The sequence below is a fragment of the Sciurus vulgaris genome, assembly GCF_902686455.1.
Source record: "Sciurus vulgaris genome assembly, chromosome: 11".
Classification (NCBI taxonomy): Eukaryota; Metazoa; Chordata; class Mammalia; order Rodentia; family Sciuridae; genus Sciurus; species Sciurus vulgaris.
Genome location: NC_136472.1, coordinates 129,908,368 through 129,925,479, shown reverse-complemented (window position 1 = coordinate 129,925,479; position 17,112 = coordinate 129,908,368). Strand labels below are relative to the sequence as shown.

General features: G+C 42.0%; 2 protein-coding genes across 2 annotated transcripts in view; one reads left to right on the top strand and one right to left on the bottom strand.

Annotated features, from left to right (window-relative positions):
- The window catches only part of NCAPD3 (non-SMC condensin II complex subunit D3), a 57,775-nt gene extending 54,246 nt beyond the window's left edge, over positions 1 to 3,529 (top strand). The window contains 2 exon segments of the mRNA XM_079102108.1: positions 2,472 to 2,694; positions 2,873 to 3,529. Of these exon segments, the coding sequence (XP_078958234.1) occupies positions 2,472 to 2,694; positions 2,873 to 2,981 (332 nt within the window). The 3' untranslated portion in view covers positions 2,982 to 3,529.
- JAM3 (junctional adhesion molecule 3) overlaps positions 3,201 to 17,112 on the bottom strand; it is a 79,058-nt gene continuing 65,146 nt past the window's right edge. The window contains exons 2-9 of the mRNA XM_079102117.1: positions 16,311 to 16,376; positions 15,731 to 15,844; positions 11,013 to 11,165; positions 10,337 to 10,539; positions 9,268 to 9,367; positions 7,836 to 7,965; positions 7,694 to 7,748; positions 3,201 to 7,326 (exon numbers count right to left, since the gene is read on the bottom strand). Of these exons, the coding sequence (XP_078958243.1) occupies positions 7,291 to 7,326; positions 7,694 to 7,748; positions 7,836 to 7,965; positions 9,268 to 9,367; positions 10,337 to 10,539; positions 11,013 to 11,165; positions 15,731 to 15,844; positions 16,311 to 16,376 (857 nt within the window). The 3' untranslated portion in view covers positions 3,201 to 7,290. The remainder of the gene's footprint in view (positions 7,327 to 7,693; positions 7,749 to 7,835; positions 7,966 to 9,267; positions 9,368 to 10,336; positions 10,540 to 11,012; positions 11,166 to 15,730; positions 15,845 to 16,310; positions 16,377 to 17,112) is intronic.

The window sequence follows — 17,112 nt, the reverse complement described above, 5'->3', positions numbered from 1 at the left end:
ATTTTGGCAGTTAGGTGCCATATGCTAAAGAAACAGGAAGAATGCATCTCATTAGTTTTACTTATCTCATGAGTCCCTGATTTCAGTCTTCATTTGGTTTCCTGGCAGCATGTGTTCCTCAGCCGTGAAACCTGGCATAGTGTGTTAATGCTACTTTAATTTGCAGCGTGGACTCGTCTCCACACTGAAAATAAGACTCCGTTGTCACTGGGTCAGGAGAGCACTTGTTCTTTCTCCAGGCTACAGAATGTAATGTTTCTATTGGTGCAACTTCTGTTCATCTCTTTATTCTGAACCAGGAGGAAATGCTTAAAGAATGGTCTCCTATTAACTCTTCTTCCTGGGAGAATTATCAGAGACTTTAAGAGCATTCAGTGCTGTTTCCAGCATGGTCTGAGAATACAAATTCATTTGGTGACCCAAGTTTAGGTGGGTAATTGTCAGGAAGAGATCTCTACTTCGCATTTCCTACTCTCCAGTAAGAAAATGACCACCTAACTCAACCACTGTAGCCCACCAGTGGTATTCACACAGTAGTTTTGCTGAATGGAAAAGAATCATTTTCAGAGCTGAAGTTTTGACTAGAATCTGTGGGGGATTTTAGCATGTCCCTCTTACTGCTTAATAATGCAAGTAGCAAATATCCTCCTTGCCTTTGATTCTAAGAGTACACTGGGGATGTGAAGAGCCACCACATAGATTCTTTTGTAATGATGGGAGAATTATCACCTGGAATGCACAGACTTCTGAATGGGAAATGTAACGTGTATGGAAGGGGAGTTCCAAATGACAGCACTGGAAAGAGAAAATTCACAGGAACAGGAATAAACAGTGCTGAGCTGTTTTAATGGAGGCGATGATGATACAATTTTCTGCCACTATTAATGAAGCCTGAGCAGCATTCAGGTACATAGCACTTCAGTGAATTTCAGGACCTAGACTAGGCTGGGTATGGTGATGTGCATCTGTCATCCAGCTACTCAGGAGGCGAAGGCAGGAGGATGGCAGTTCAAGGCCAACCTGATTAATAGCAAGACTCTTGTCTCAAAATTTAAAAAAAGGGGGGGGGCTAGGGATGTAGCCCAGGGGTAGAATGTTTGCCTAGCATGTGTGAGGACCTTGGTTCTATCCCCAGTATTGCAAAAACTAAGAAAACATTTAACTAGTTCAGTACAATCTGTACTCAAAGTTATAGTGTGAGAAGAATGATAAGAACTCTAAGCTTGCCTCACAAATGTGCTTGCAGAAAGAAGGCGTCAGATGTGGGGTTGAGCATGTGCTCCACCCGCTGGAAGTGGGCTACACAGTGGGTGTGTGGTGGGCAGATGGGATGGGCAGGCTAGGCCAAGAAGCTGAGCGTGCACACAGTGTGACAGACCAGGGCCTGTGAGAATAGTGAGCCACAGATGGGTAAGTACAGTTGGAACACAGAGTGTGCAGGCAGCATGTGAGTTTGTAAAGGCAGATCAAGGCCAGCTCAGACTGAGAATGGAATTTAGGCCCTCCTGGGAATAGTCACTGAAATGCCTAAGCAAGGTAGTCACTATAAGATATTTAATTAAAGGTCTTTAATTAAACATCACTCCAGTGACATAGAAGATAGTAGCTAGTAAATTATACTAGTGGCTAACATTTGTCCAACGATTACCTTGTACCAAATACTGTGTTAAACACTTACATAAATGATCTCATTTAATCCCGACCCAACCCCTTCAGGACAGATACATTTTTACTCCCACTGAAGAGACTTGAGGTTCTAGTGTAGTTCTTAATAAGACACAGCCACAGTGCAAACCCAGTCAATGTTCCTAGGCTGCACTGAGCTCTTCAGCCTCCCTGGAAGAGGTAAGGTCGAGGTGGAGAGCACCATGAAAGGAAAGAGTGAGGGGTGAAATGGACTGAAATGTTCATGGCGAGGCAGGAGTACAGGTAACAAGGTTGGAGGGATACTTGGAAACTAAAATGGACAGGACCTGGTCGCTGATTCTGTGTGGCAGAGTAGCTAATGATGGCTGGTGTTACTAGCTTGGACAGCCCATTTATTGGCTAGAAACACAGGAATATGTCAAAGACCAGAGGTGAAGCTGGTGACATCTCATCAGGGGACTCGGATGATGAACAATAGGGAGTGTAGAACCAAGACCTGAAAGGGCTCTGAGTGGAATTTCAAGTCGTTGGCATTTGAACGGTCCTTAAAGATGAAGGGTGGGTGAGAAACCAGAGAGAGGCACAGGGAAGGTACAGATAGTGCAGAGCAGCCTGAGGAGGGCTGTGATCAGAGGAAGGAAGAGCTTCCAGGAGAAAGGAGCTTCTCTGCACTGCCAGTCCTGGGGAAAGGTCAAATTGAGGCCTGCCAGCTGATGGAGTGAAAGAAACCAGAGCAAAGCTTGTTGGTTGACTTGCTCAGGTGACTGCATGATACCTGTGTTTGACCAGCTTTTCATTAACAGTGCTGTTTTCCCTTTCCCCAGAATCCATCAGTGACGTCACATTTGGAGCAGGGGTCAGTTACATAGGAACACCACCACGGACTTCTTTTTCAGCCAAAGGCAAGTTCTGGGTTTCCTTCTTGTCTGATACATTAGCTGGCTTTGAAGTTCTTAGAAAACTGAATTTGTTTGATTCCGTTTCAGAGAAAACTGAAGCCCAGAGTCAAGGAAATGACGTTTTGTGTTTATCATTGCCTGATAAACCGTAAGTTTACCAAAGAGTTCTGTTTTTGTTGTTGTTGGTTGGTTGGTTGTTTTTTGCGATGCTGGGGATCTAACCCAGGGCACTCTGCCGACCAAGCTGTCTCCCCAGCCCCAAGAGTTCTGTTTTGATCAGGGTTTTTCTTTTAGTTTTAGAATCACTGCCTCATTTCTTCCCCTAGACCTCCCCAGCCTCAGCAGTGGAATGTGAAGTCTCCAGCCAGGAATAAAGACAACCCAACCCCCAGTCGGAGATCCCTCCGAAAGATCCCCCTGAAAACAGCCAACTGAAACAGTGTATTCCAGTGCGTGTCCAGGAAGACAAGAGCCCAAGGGAACACTGTTGAATCCTGAGCATGGAAAGGCAGAGGAATCACTTGCTGTATGCCTCAGGCAATGTTTCATTATGTAATACCAAAGCTTTTCCTTAGAATCTGACCTAGCGCTGTTTGTTCACCAGTGTTTGGCTGGCTAGCCTTTTATATTTTTCTTCATGATGTATGTGGTTTAAAAATTGTGAAATAATAGAGAAATGCCAGATTTAGATTTTCTTATCCTATAATTAAGCTATTTAATATTATAATTTTATCCATCTGAATTCAGGTCCATTCCGATAGGCTATGATCTGATCTTTACTGAACACAACTTGGAAAATTTCAACTTTCTTTTATATGAATTAAGCTCCTGTTAGCTTGTTTAAATTCCTTATATAAATATTTTCCCATGTCTAATGACAAAATTTCGATTGTAATATTTTTTCTATTATTTATAATGCAGATTTTTTAAAAAGTGTATAGCTTTCTAAAATGAACTATAAAATAAAGGTCAAGCATAAATACCATCTTCTAGTAGTCAGTAGAATTTTTTGAACAGGGCTTTCACTGGTGGGCGTATTAATTTTATTTAAAGTATTTAAGAATGAAACCAAGTCTTTCCTGTTAAGAACAAGATGACTGTGTTTGTCCCTAAGGCTTGGTTCACCTGCCCGCTGCCTTTGTTCCCATATGGAAGCTGTCTGCCTCCTGACAACGACCTTATTAGCATGAGTCTTGCTTTTTAAAACAGCTTGATGTTCCCTATGTGGAACGGCTCTGCTGCTGATTTGTGTGACGTTTTGCTAAGGATCGCTTCACAATGGGGTGTGACCTGAGTCTCTTTTTGTTGGCACTAGCAGGTGAACTTAAAATTGTTTGTCCAAGAATGCCTAGGATGAAATCCAGTTGGCTTTTTTTTCTTTTTCTGTTTCGTTTTTTTTGTGAGATAAGGTCTCATTATGGTGCCCAGGCTTCACCTGCACCCCAACCCCCAGCCCACTCTTGAGCCGTTCTCAAGCCATCTTACTGCCTCAGCCTCTCAAGTAGCTGGTCACCATGCATTATTGGTTCCATTTTCTAATTTCAATCATAGAAGTAAAAGTTCAACTTTTTTTTTAATAACTCATACAGAAATTTTTTTTTCTTTTTAAGTGCTAGGGATTAATTCCAGGACCTAACACATGCTAGGCAAGTGCTCTACCACTATGCTACATCCCCATTCCCCAAAGTTACTATTTGTCAGAGTTTTTCTTATTGTTTGGTAACAGAGATTGAATCCAGGGGCACTTAGCTACTGAACTATATCTCCAGCCTTTTTTAATTTTTATTTTGACATGTTCTCATTAAGTTGCTTAGGGCCTCACTAAAGTTGCTGATGCTGGCCTTGAACTTCATTCAGATCCTCCTGCCTCAGCCTCCCAAGCCTCTGGAATTACAACTGTGCACCACCATGCTCAGCACTATTTATGTTTTCAGCATGTGTATTAAGTTAGGTTTGGAGGATGGAAAGTTACTGTACACAGCTCTGCCATAATTGATGTGTGACAAAGGTAGCTTCATCACTGTTGAGTGACTCAAAAAGCTGTTCCTGAGTGAACACACACTTGGTTCCAGTCCAGGTACTGACTTCCCTGCAGACAGCAATGACACTACTTGTTCAGTGTACCTGCCTAACAAAATGCTAGGAAGACACATGAAAGTTAACATAAGCACAATCAAGAAAGAATGAAGATTTTTTTTTTTTAAGCTTTTATAAATGAGATTTAAACAAATACCACATTACAGGTGTGTTAGTACAAGTCTATAACAACTATGTACAGCAACATCCATGTCAGGCCAGAGAACAGCCTTGCACAGGCCTCTTTAGTCACATTCACATCTTAAAGATGCATGGGTGCTCTTCTCTGTTTGCAGTTTTACCATCACAAGCAACCGTTTCCCAAGTTCCACATGTCAGACCCAGTTCCATGGCACTAGGGCAGAAGGCTCTAGGGTGTAAGAAGGGAAGTGACAGGGCCACCCTGTCACTATTACTGCCAAGAAGGCTAGTATGTTATTCCTCAACAGTTAGATTGGGAGAATGACCCCCTTCCTTCCTGGAGGTGGCAGACACGAAAGGATAGTCTCAACTCTTAAGCATTCAAGATGCAGATGCATCTGAGCAAATGTGGGAGAGCTGCCTGCTGCTCCTGCCAAATATCCCACAGCACAGTATTTCATACAACTTTAAAAAGTCAACATGTCTCAAGTATTCAATTTAAAAAAAAAGAAAAACCTCAAAAGTATAAAAAAAAAAATTAAGACACTAAGAGGCAAATTACAAGGTGACTACATTCTACCAAAAAAACCACCCTCCAGGCACACATGGAATTAGGCGCTCCTCTGAGAAGCTCCTTGCTTCAACCCACTTCACATGATGAAGCCAACACAGCACTGTATTTGAAGCTAAAACATCTGCTCTTGAAGAACAAAGGCTTTTGGACAAAGTTTCTAGTGAGCAGTGTCTCAGGTAGATAAAAAGAGTTAAAATCAAAATTAGAAAACAGCTTTTGATTCAGGCAAGCATTTTACTTTCCTCACCATCAGGCTTTGACCCTGGCTGCACTTCCTTATAGTCTTCAAAAGGCTGGACTGGCTGCCACCACATAATGGTTTATTATGAAGGAAAGAGAAGAACCTACAGTGTCAGATGCTTTCTTCACAGCAAAGAGAATCAGTTGGATTCATTTTCTTTTAAAAATATGATTGAAGTTGACTGATCTGGTTTCAAAATAGCCTTTGGCCCTTGACAGTCTTATAACTACACAAAATTAAAATTAACTTAAAAAACAAATAGCAATGGCTGATTTGTAAGCCACCTACAACCAAAAGAAAGTCTGTTTCAGGAACCCTAAGTCTGGGATGCTGCACAGAAGACACCAAGTTTCCTAAGTGCCCACATTAGAACCTCTAAAAGCTATATAGCAAATGGTCAACACTACTGAAGCTAATAGGGACACAGCCATGGTGAGGACTGTGAAGGCACAAGTGTGCCTTCTCACCAGCACCTACAAGTTAGTGGTATCTGACTCAACGTGATCACTCTGGGTGTCTAAGGGCTTCTTTGGCAGTCTTTGGGCACAGGCAGTTGTGATCTCAAAGGCAGTTCAGAGCTAATCTAAGAGCTCCCTATGTTTCTTCTGGAGAGATGCGCAGATATCAACAGTGCTAGACTGGAATTTTTTAAAGGTTTCCTAAGCAACAAATGGTCTGCTGTACACATGGCATAAGTTTTCTAATGAAAAATGCTAAAACACATGGACAAAGGAATGTTCTAGTAAACCTTGAGAGGATTCCTTGGGTACAATACTCTCAACTATTGGTACTTTCCAATTTAATACAAGTAGCTTAGAACTTCTATCTTAAGTGAAACTCTTTTTTTAAAAAAAAAATAGTTTTTAAAACACTGTATGACAATATATTTACAGTTTAAATAGAAATTTTCTTTTCAATAATCAAAATACATCTTTAGAAAAATTTAGAATGTAAAATTTTATAAAATAAGCAAGACCCATAGAAAAGCATCTTTCAGTACCATTTCAAACTTTAGCCTAAGATGAAGGTTTCCTTAAATCCATACACTCTCATGGACTAGGAGGGTTCCTCGGGTAAGAAGCGCCCGCTTCCAGCAAGCCATTTACCTTCCTGATTTTGGTTTTTTATAAAATGCTGATCCAAAAAGATCCTCCAAGATGGACACACAAAACCAATCACCAGAGCCTTAAGAAGAGACAGTGCAGGGATCTGAGGGTCCATGGAATGAGGCACTGCATGCGAAGTCATTTCTGAGGTTATTATTGGAGACAGCAGCTGCAGATATTGTGTCATACTCACATTGTTGCTGTCACAGTCACCTCATCCTCTGTGGCCAGTACTTATAGCTGATGAACACAGCCAGTGGCAAAATCAGATCTATGGTGCCCAGCCCAGGAGAAATGATGTGGGCAAGACCTTTCAGATCACCCTAATACCCATGTAAGAATTGGGTCAGCAACAAACTAGGGACCCAACTCGTGAACTCACTCAGTTCCTTTTCCTAGTGGTTACTGTGCCCATCTTGTGGAAGATTTTTTTATTTGTGTGGCTTGTTAAAAGAGTAAGAAAGGAGTAGCAGTCAACTTTGGCCAAAACAAAAAGCTTCTGCATGAGTGTCTAGCTCTGTCCAAGTGCACTTGGCTCATGGCTGCCCTTGACAGGAGTTTCTAGTAGAGGTATCTGCATGTGCTTCTCAGCCACACCGCCGGGTCTCAGATCACAAACGATGACTTGTGTCTGAAGTCACCCTGCAAAGCCAGTGCAAAATTAGAAGCAATCCAGAGGTCTCACAAGGTGGTGGGAAAGAGAGAACTGGTTAAATCACACAGGGGCTAAATAAGTCTCCAAAGAGGAAACCAAGGACAAAACAAAATGAAAGAAATGATCATGCTTAAACAGGGACATCCACTAGAGCCTGAAAAGTGCCAGTGCCACTGCTGTGCACAGGTTACCTGTGCAGAGCTGAAGACTCAGGGTCTGCAGTGTAACTCAGAAACCTTCCCATGGGCCCCTCTATTTCCTAGCTAGAATGCCATCTTCCCACTGGACACACCTAGGAAACCTCCCTACCCCACCCCCAGATTTTCTAAATGCTACCTACTCTTTCCTCCTTACCTCCTCATCTGTCCTGATATAGTTAACTCCATCAGGCTTCCCTGGGCTTTTGTAACTGTGAACAGAAGAGGGCAGTTCAGTGGTGTGTTCATCATATTAATGCCAGGCCACACTTTGCTTTTCTCATGTAAGGCAGGCTCACCTTTCTCCATCTTGTTTATTGTTGATGAAGTAGCCGCGTCTATATGCACAACAGATGCCCAACGTTATCATGGCCAAGACAGCAAGAACAACCAGAACACCCCCAATAATTCCAGCAATGTTCAGGTCATCTGTGGAAAGGGAGGATTGTGAGAAGGGATGATATACACTATCTGTTCTTAAAAAACACCTTGACCTACCATGCCTCCTTCCTTCACCCTTCTGCCCTCTCATGCCTACCCTAGCCAGGAGAGTAAACTGAGAACACTTAAAATCTTTCTAGCCTAGAACACACAGGATACCATAACCCCTGATACCATGTATAAGGTACTGACACTAACCATGCAGTCACTCTCCAGACTGAATTAAGAGGGGCTCGATTTTTAAATCCTCTGGCTAAATGCCTAAGGATACTATTAGTGGAAAAAATGGTTACATTAAGTACAGAATTAGAAGCCAGGACATATAAGGAAGGGGGGAAAAAAATCCTAATTTCCAGAACCTTCCTTTGTTGTGGGCTATTTGGGGGGAGAAAGTTCATTTGAAGCCTTAAAAGTAAAAAGTACTAAGTGAAAACTTGACCTTTCATTAACTGTCTGGCCTCCTATCTACAAGCCCTCTTAGACGATGCCCCCTGCATTCCTTTTTCTTATTTCTCTACACTGGGCAAAGACACTTGGTCACCCGTGATCTGGGAACACCAGTGGCAAATAACAGTGCATGGAAAAACATGCAGGGAACATATCAACTCAGGATTCTCACTCAAAGAGAAAGTAGTCCTAGAGCAGTTTCCCAAATTTGACAGAAAACATCCACCTGGAATACTTGTTTTATACACATTTCTAGCATATAACTGGGGTGGGTCCAAATGGTTCTTATCATCAAGCAATTTTGGAATCCCCTGCTCTGGGGTGGCTACAAACAGGAAGAGGGAAAGAGTCAAGAAACTCCCCACGTGGTTCAGACACACTCTATCCATTCCCTTCTTCCTCTCAACACCTCCCCCTTATAATCAGAGCCCTTGAGAAGGCATTATCACAAAGCAGGGTAAAATTAGGCGAAAAACACTATCAATCAGTTTCCTGCAAAATAATTTGTAACTGGAAAAATTTCTGGAAGCCTTATACCACCTTGTATTTTGATGATTCTATCAATTATCAAAGAAAGAGAGTTAATTATACTCTGTGAAAGTTACATGACTGGCCATGTTTCCAGCACCGGAAGACCCCAGAATGTCAGAGCGCCACCTATCTAGACACAGCACTTTCTCAGCCTGCCTTCAACTTCTCCAAGGGATCTTGGTGAATCCTGCCAGCTCCAGAAGAAAGAAGAACATGGCAGAACATTGTCTAAACTGGTTGCCTAATAGTCAATTTTAAATGTTCTATTCACTTCCCAGTCTTTGAATAAAATCTTTCCAAAAAGTAACTCACAGACTTCCATCTCTTGTTCCTCACACTTGGCCGAGCCTGCATCATTGGAAGCAATGCAATAATACTGCCCAGAGTCCTCCTTATGAACAGCACTAAAAACCTGTTTCAAGAAATGAAGGTAAATTCTGAGACCAATCATCAGGGCAGCCCTCTAAGGGACAGGAGTGAGGAAGCTGAAGCTGCCAAGGTCCTGCTGAGTCCAGAATATAGTCAGAATCTGCCAATTTGCTTCTGGTTTTCTGTGGCTTCCCAGGCATTTCCAGCTTCCTCCTTCAATGCTTTCTGACACTCTGGCCTAAGAGCTGCCCAACATTGAGCTCCCCTTGGTATCCAAAGCCAGGTAACATCCAAAATGTGAGGCTGCGCTTAATTTTATTTGGTGAAGGGACTCTGACCAGGACTGCTCCTTAGGTAACACTTTGTCCAAACAAATACTAAGGATCCTATTAAAACCCATTTAATTACCATGTACAGTTGGGTATTCCACAGATCAACCCCACCTTGCTGTAAGAACTATATGCTGTAGAAGCTTGGGGTGACTTGCTGATGACAAATCTCATTTCCTTTCCTCATCTACTTCCTACCAGCACCAGCACTGGGTTATTTTGAAACAAATTCCAGGCATATTTTATCCATAAATACTTCAATATTTATTGATATAAAATAAAACTTCTAAAATCATAATCACAATGCTATTATCATGCCTAAACCAATCAGCAATTGCTTAGTATCATCAAATATCCAGCCAATAATCAAATTTCCCTGATTATCACCTAATGGTTTGTACAGTCCAAATTGAGTCCAAATCAGGACTTCTACATCCACTTATAACATTTGGCTAATATCCCTTCCTTGGTCCCTTTTAAATCTATAGGTTTCCCTTATTTTACCCTCATAGGACTTGTTTATAAATGAAGGATTATTTTTCTTGTAGAATCTCAATATCCTGGATTTTTAGCTCCTGTCTTAAAGTAGTTTTACTCTCTCTTAATAACTGTTCTTTCCACAAAAAGCATCCATTGCCCCCAACAAAGACATCTCCATCCTCACCGCTTAGAAGAGTTCTTACCAGAGTGCCTGTCTCAGGGTTTAAGAGAAAAGAGGAATTTCGAAATCTGGGATTGGCTCTGGAATCTGTTGGCAGCGGCACATCATTTCGATACCAGTTGTAGTAAGGCCGGGGATAAGCCTCGCTCTCCTGGCACTGCAGTGTTGCTGCCTTGCCTACAGGGACAGCCTTTGGCACTCTGCAGATAGGAGTTACTGGCTTCACTGCAGGAAAAACATGGGTTGGTATTGAAGATCTCAGCAACATGGTAACATCCAACACTCTCCTAAATCAGATCCAAAGACAAGGAAGCTGGCCAAGGAGCTCCTACACCACTGCATTCCCAGTCATCAGTCAGGTAGACTCTTTCCTACCCTCAATAATTCATCCCACCCCAAGTCCAATCACACATGCATTTTTAATTCCTTCCAGCTTCAGGAGGATGCTGTGGAGGACATAAAGTATGCTAAAGCACTTCCTACATTTGGTGAGAATAGTGGAAGCTCCACTTCCTTCTCACCTTCCCCCTAAACTCAGTCTCAGGCTTGCAAGCTCCCCTCCCTCAAGTCATGGGATACCCTCAGGAGCCAAACTCTGGAAGGAAAGAAATGGAAAGAAATGGAACTGATGACTTGCTTTATAGCTACAGACTCATGAAGCCTGAGGAAAAACACTTTACCTTCATATAAGCTCTTACCTTGCACAATTAACTCTATGGTAATCTCATCAATTTCTTTGCGGTCATTTCGGGCAACAACCTCACAGCGATAGAGGGCTGAGTCTGTCCGTGTCACATTCCAGATCTTCAGGGAAGTTTTCCCTAACAGTTCTGCACGACCTGCCAAGTCCCCTATATAAAAGAAGACACAGGTCTACCTTATTTCTGCCACTCTAAGGTGGTAGTCGCTGGGGTCAGGATTCCATGCCAAACTGCAGACTGGTTTGTTTCTATTCTCCTATAACAGAAGAGAATTCTGTGATTGTTACAGGGCAGAGAACTTCCATTAAACTGAGGTAGCATTTTCGCACAATTCTTGTGATCAGGTCAGAAAGAATGTTGCATGTCACTAAGAGTAGCAAGCATGAGTTTAGTAGAAGGAATAGAAAAGAGGAAAAGGGGAACACTCTCAAGGGAGAGAAAGAGAGGGCTAGCACACCCATTCTGCCATCCAGTTTTATTGGAATCCCAGGTAAGTTTCCAGAGTACCAACCAACTCCACCTTCTGATTTTTGACTGACAGCACAGGAACTGCATGAACCTCCACTCCAAGAGAGAAGGTGTGGTGCTCAGTTTTGCAGTTTTAAGGAAACTGAGCCCCTCCCTCATTTTTGTTTGCATTTCCTGTTCTTTTAATGGGTTCATTGCCCTTTGAATAGCCCCCATCAGGTTTTGTGAGAATCCAGAAATTTTGGCCATCAGGGTGATTGAGGGTTGTTACATAGTTTTGATGATAAGGGAGGGTCCTGGAGACAATAGGGTCAGAAAGGGTAGTTTTAATTAGGCTGGGGGAGGTTTTACCATACTAAGCCCCCACCTTCCAAGTGCTCATCTGTCAGACAAGGTTCCCTGTGGCTTTCAGGCATCTTTTATTCTCTTTTCCCAGCTCACTCACTCAAGGCTGAGTAGCTACCTAACATGAGGACAGTAACCAGGACTAACTCTTTTTTTGTAACCTAAGAGCAACAAAGAGTAAGTAGTTGGATGTAAGAGACATTCATTCATTGTACGTCTCTGTTGTTAAAAGTCTGGAACCTCATATCCTTTTCATCAGTCCCAGGAGGGATTCCCCATTAAAAGAAAAAGTAACATTAAAACAAAAACAAAACAAAACACATGACTTTCCCAAATGATGCTGGGATAGCTCGTTGTCCACATGGAAAAGAAGGAAGCTGAACCTCAACCTCACTTACAACAAAGATCTAATATAAAAGTTAAAACTTAAAAGCTCTTAGGGAAAAAGAAACAGGAATAAATCTTCATGACCTTGGATTTGGCATTGGTTTCTTAGACATTGTTGTAGAGATTGAGTTCAGCAAAGCACCCAAGCACCGGCTCAGGGGGTTAGAGAACTCAGCTTTATTTACACTGGCAGACCCAGCGGAGCTAGTGCCCTGAAATTCTGAGTCCCAAGCTGAGGTTACACAAGGCTTTTATAGGAAATTTGACATCATTTCTTAACCATTACAACACTGGTGGGTTTGAATTCCTGGACCAAGGACCATAAACCAGAATTCTTGCGAAAAGCAGCTTATCCAAGCAGAACAAAGGCAGAGGAACATCTGCAAGTGATACCGGGAAGTGGCCTTTATCACAGGCAGCAGTTTCTCAAGATAACTGCAAGTTTATGCTTCTAAGAGCTATAATTCAAACCTAGCACAGAAATGTTACAATTTGAACAAGTATTTAAACAACAATCTTACAAAGACCAGTAATTAAGTAACACTCTTACAAAGACCAAAGCTATAAAGTAATATTTCCCTCTTCAACATGACACCAAAAGCACAAGCACATTTAAAAAAAAAAAAAAAGAAAGTTATACTAGCCGGGTGCAGTATCACATACTTATAATCCCATCAACTCAGGAGACTGAGGCATGAGGATCACAAGTTTAAGGCCAGTCTTGGCAACTCTGTGAGACCCTGTATAACAAAAAAAAAAAGAGGGCTGGGGGATATGGCTCAGTGATACTGTGCTTGCCTAACTTGTGTGAGGTCCTAGATTGGATCTCTAAGATCAACAACAACAACAAAAAAGTTACAAATACTTATTCTAGACTTTATTAAAGTGAAAAATTTATGCTTCGAAGGAGAAAAGATAATCCACACTGAAAGGAAAATGTGATGCAGATGAGCAACGCAAAAACCATGTGAGGAGATCCACATATACAAAGTTTTATTTGCCAGTCAGGGTTTGACAAAGGCCATCACTCGGGAAAAGCGAGAGAAGTAGGAAGAACCTAGCTCTGGGGTATTTTAGAGAGAGGTTTGTACGGTTTGCATATGGTCACATGAGCTCCTATAAGCTGCCTGTGTGTAAGAACTTACTTACGGTGGGCTGACGGGACAAGTAAGAGGATGTTCCTGTGGGGTGGTTAATGAGAGATGGGAAGAGGAAGTGACATTTTAACTCTTGTTAAAGCAACTTATGGTAAGAATTTAAAATGGCTGCATAGATGCTAAGCCTTGGATCTAATACACACAACAGGAAAGAGCATCTGCAACTCATGTGTCTGACAAAGGACCGATATCTGGAATACATACACAATTTACAACTCAACAACAAACAGACAAATAATCAAATTAAAAATGAACATGAGATATGAACGGACATTTCTCCAAAGAAAATACACAAATGGCATGTGGAAAGAGGCATCTGTCATTAAGAAAATGCAGCTCAAAACCACAAGGAGATACTACTTTAGGCACTCTAAGAATTTTAGGAACAAACAGCCAGATAGTAACAAGTATTGGTCAAGATGTGGGAAGCACATTGCTGGTGGAAATTTAGAATGATAAAGCTACTTTGGAAAACAATTTGTTAGTTTCTAAAAATATTAAACATCCAACTCCATTATGACCCTGTGATTGTACTTGTCATTCATCCCTCAGACATAAAATCTTATGTTCAAAACCTGTGTTTGGATATGCATAAACAGTATTAGTGATAACAGTCAGAAGTACATCAACTGATGAATGGATAAAATAATGTGGTATACCTACAATGGAATTATTCAGCCATAAAAAGGAATAAGGTACTAATACATATTACACCATGGGTGAATCATGGAAACACGCTAAGTGAAAGAAGCCGGACATAAGGTAAGATTACACTGATATAATACAGAAAGCTGACTGAGGGCTGCTGGGAATTGGAGGTGGGGGCTGGCTGCTAATGGACACAGGGTTTCTTTCAGGAATGATGAAGATATTCTGGAATTTGATAGTGGTGATGACTGCATAACTATGTGAATATACTAGCAAACCACTTTCAAAGGGTGAGATGTAACAAGAGTGCTTTTGATACAGTCCTGCCTTGAGGCACAAGAAGAGACAAAGTAGACTCAAGTCTTCCTCTAGCCCTCTTGTTCTGCATGGTAAATTCTCTTTTTTGTATTCCCCATCCCTAGGGTGAGGGTGAGATTCCAGAAGAGAAAATTCTTTAAAGAGTTTCTCTGATGACCTAAATCGTATGTACAGTTCAGCCAGGGCAGCTTAAGTGGCCAAAGAAACACCCCACCCCTCTGCAGCAAAGTAATATTCCAATTTCTTTAAAAATAAGGGGGTGAGGGAGGGTCCCATGTGAGTGAGAAAAACAATACTATTTTAAAGAGCCTATGACTTCTGCTGATATTTAGAACCCAAACCAAAGTGACCACAGGTTGTTTTCACGAAATCTTTTTCAACCCTCAACTTCTCTGAAAACCCTGACAATACCTGTATAGACCTCCTGTTTATTCCTTCCCTCTGTCAGAAGAAAAGTGATGTCTTTCCACTCCATGCTACCTGTTGCCCAGTCTTCCGCTGAACTCCAGCAGCCAAGTCCTAGCAGTTCTTCTCTTCAATCTCTACTGCAAGTACCTCAGCTCAGGCCATTAACTTCCTCTGACAGGACACTGGCACCCTGTTCCAAGTTTTCCCTATCTACAACCTCTTCCCTGCAAAACAGCCACTTCGATCTTCTCAAACATAAACATAACCACTGCACTTCCCATCAAAATCTCTGGCCAGCCCTCACACATTGCCCTCCATCTGTACTCACCTGGCATTCAGTATGTCAGCCTCATCTCCTCCTCTTCTCCCTTCCCAGTGGTAGGGAACTTGTACTCCTATCAGTCAAGCTCTCTGCTTTTATGTCTTCATGTGCAGCATTCTTTCCTGCCCAAATACCTTTCTTCACACTTCCCCTTGTCATCTTGCCTGGTTTACTGCCCACTCTCCACCCCACTGCCCTGGTGCCACCTCCTTGACCACAATCCTTCTCCCATGTTGTGCCATACCATGCCACCCTGTGCTTGCCCAGTTGGCTCTGCTCTAGCAAAAAGTCTGGGGCATAATGGGTAGCTCCATAAACACCTAGGTCTGATATACTCCTTAGATCACTCTTGTCATAGGTCATGACAAGAAGACAGCAGAGAAGAAAGAACTTCCAATTTGATTCCTCAAAAAGATGTGTTGTGCATAAAGTCCTAACTAATGAACTGGTATTTATTAAAGCTAAGTGGCAGGTACAGGGAGGTTTGATCCACAATTCTCAATACTTTTACATGTCTGAAATTTTCCATAATAATAAATTTTAAAAGTAAAAACAGTCCTGGCTACATATGCAGGTTATCAATCCAAAGTAAACTGCTGGCTCTAAATGCATGCCCAGGCCACTGGAGAGGTCAACAGGCAGAAAGTACAACAGGATCATACCCTGAATTTTGTTGTCAAAAAACACATATGTGGTTTGGTCATCTTGGATTTTCTTCCATTCAATCCTAGGGTCATTGGTCTGTGAATCCGTAATGATACAAGACAATTCCACACCTAATGAGCAAAGAGAAAAAAATGAACACTCAGTGAACGTGGAACACTTTTGGGTTCACTTGTATAATCAGACCCTGTAAGCCATCTCTAGTTTAAAAGCCCTTTCATGCAGATTATAAACCCGGCCCCCTTCAGGTTCTAAGAGACTTTGCGAAAAGATGGAAGTTTTGCCAGAAAAACAATTAAGACATCAGTAAGGATCCTTAGCGTACACCTTCCCTAACCCTGCTTTATGTACGAAACTTTTTGTTGTGTAAGCACAAAGCAGGCAAGAAATGAATGTTCAATGTAAAACCTGCACAGCCTGCACTGCAGGCTTGCTTATGTGCCGCTTTCTCCCCACAGGCACACTGAGTAGCTGCCCCGCACAACCCTGGTTCAGGACCCATGTGTCCTGAAGTTGGCTGCAAGACCACCATAGGTCCACTAGAGGGTACCCATTCTCCTCATAGTGTCTCCTACTTACTTTCAAATTCCTGTACTACTGGGTTTCGGTTGCTGGATTTGAGATTCACAGCCCCTATCAGACAGCCTGAAAGGAAAAAGAAAAATCAAATCAGAAACAGGGCATCTCTATTCTCCAGAAAAATTTTTGGGCTGAAGCCAGGGTTTACCCTTCTATATAGGTTACAGTCAGTAATCAAAAGGGGATGGAAAAATATATTTTAAAACAAAGTCTCTTATATTCACACTCAAATTGACTACTTTCCATTTCAGTCTGAACTTCACTGGAAGGAACCAAGGAAAAGAAACAAGTTCTATGAACACACTCTCCTTCTTAGTCCCAGTAAAAAAGCTCTTGAAAGAAGCTCTAAACCTTTCTTTAAGCATTTCTTTCTTGCTTAGAGTCTCAATCCCTTTGTCATCAGACCAGTAAGCGCCTTCTCTTGCCACTCCTCCCAGCCTCTCCCTTTTCCTCTAGGCTTCAAGGCCAGCAAAAGTGCTGTTGGTGCCACATCACAGTCCAAACTCTGCCTGGATTCCCCCATCCCTTCAGGATGGCATCAGCCATAGGGAGGGGTTGATCATCACCACCCTAGAAACAGTTCTCAACCAGTTCACTGTATTTTCATCTACCCCAGGGTTTCCAGTCCATGAAGAAGTTTGCATCAGTCTTTGGTGAAATGAAAAAGATAACAGTACGGTGATTTCATGAAGCTGTTTATACCAGTAATGAGGGCAAGATACGCTACCTGCTAGGTTTCAAAAAATTCCAACTCATTTTGGAGCGATGATCAAATAGGCACATCAACCACCTAAAAAAATAT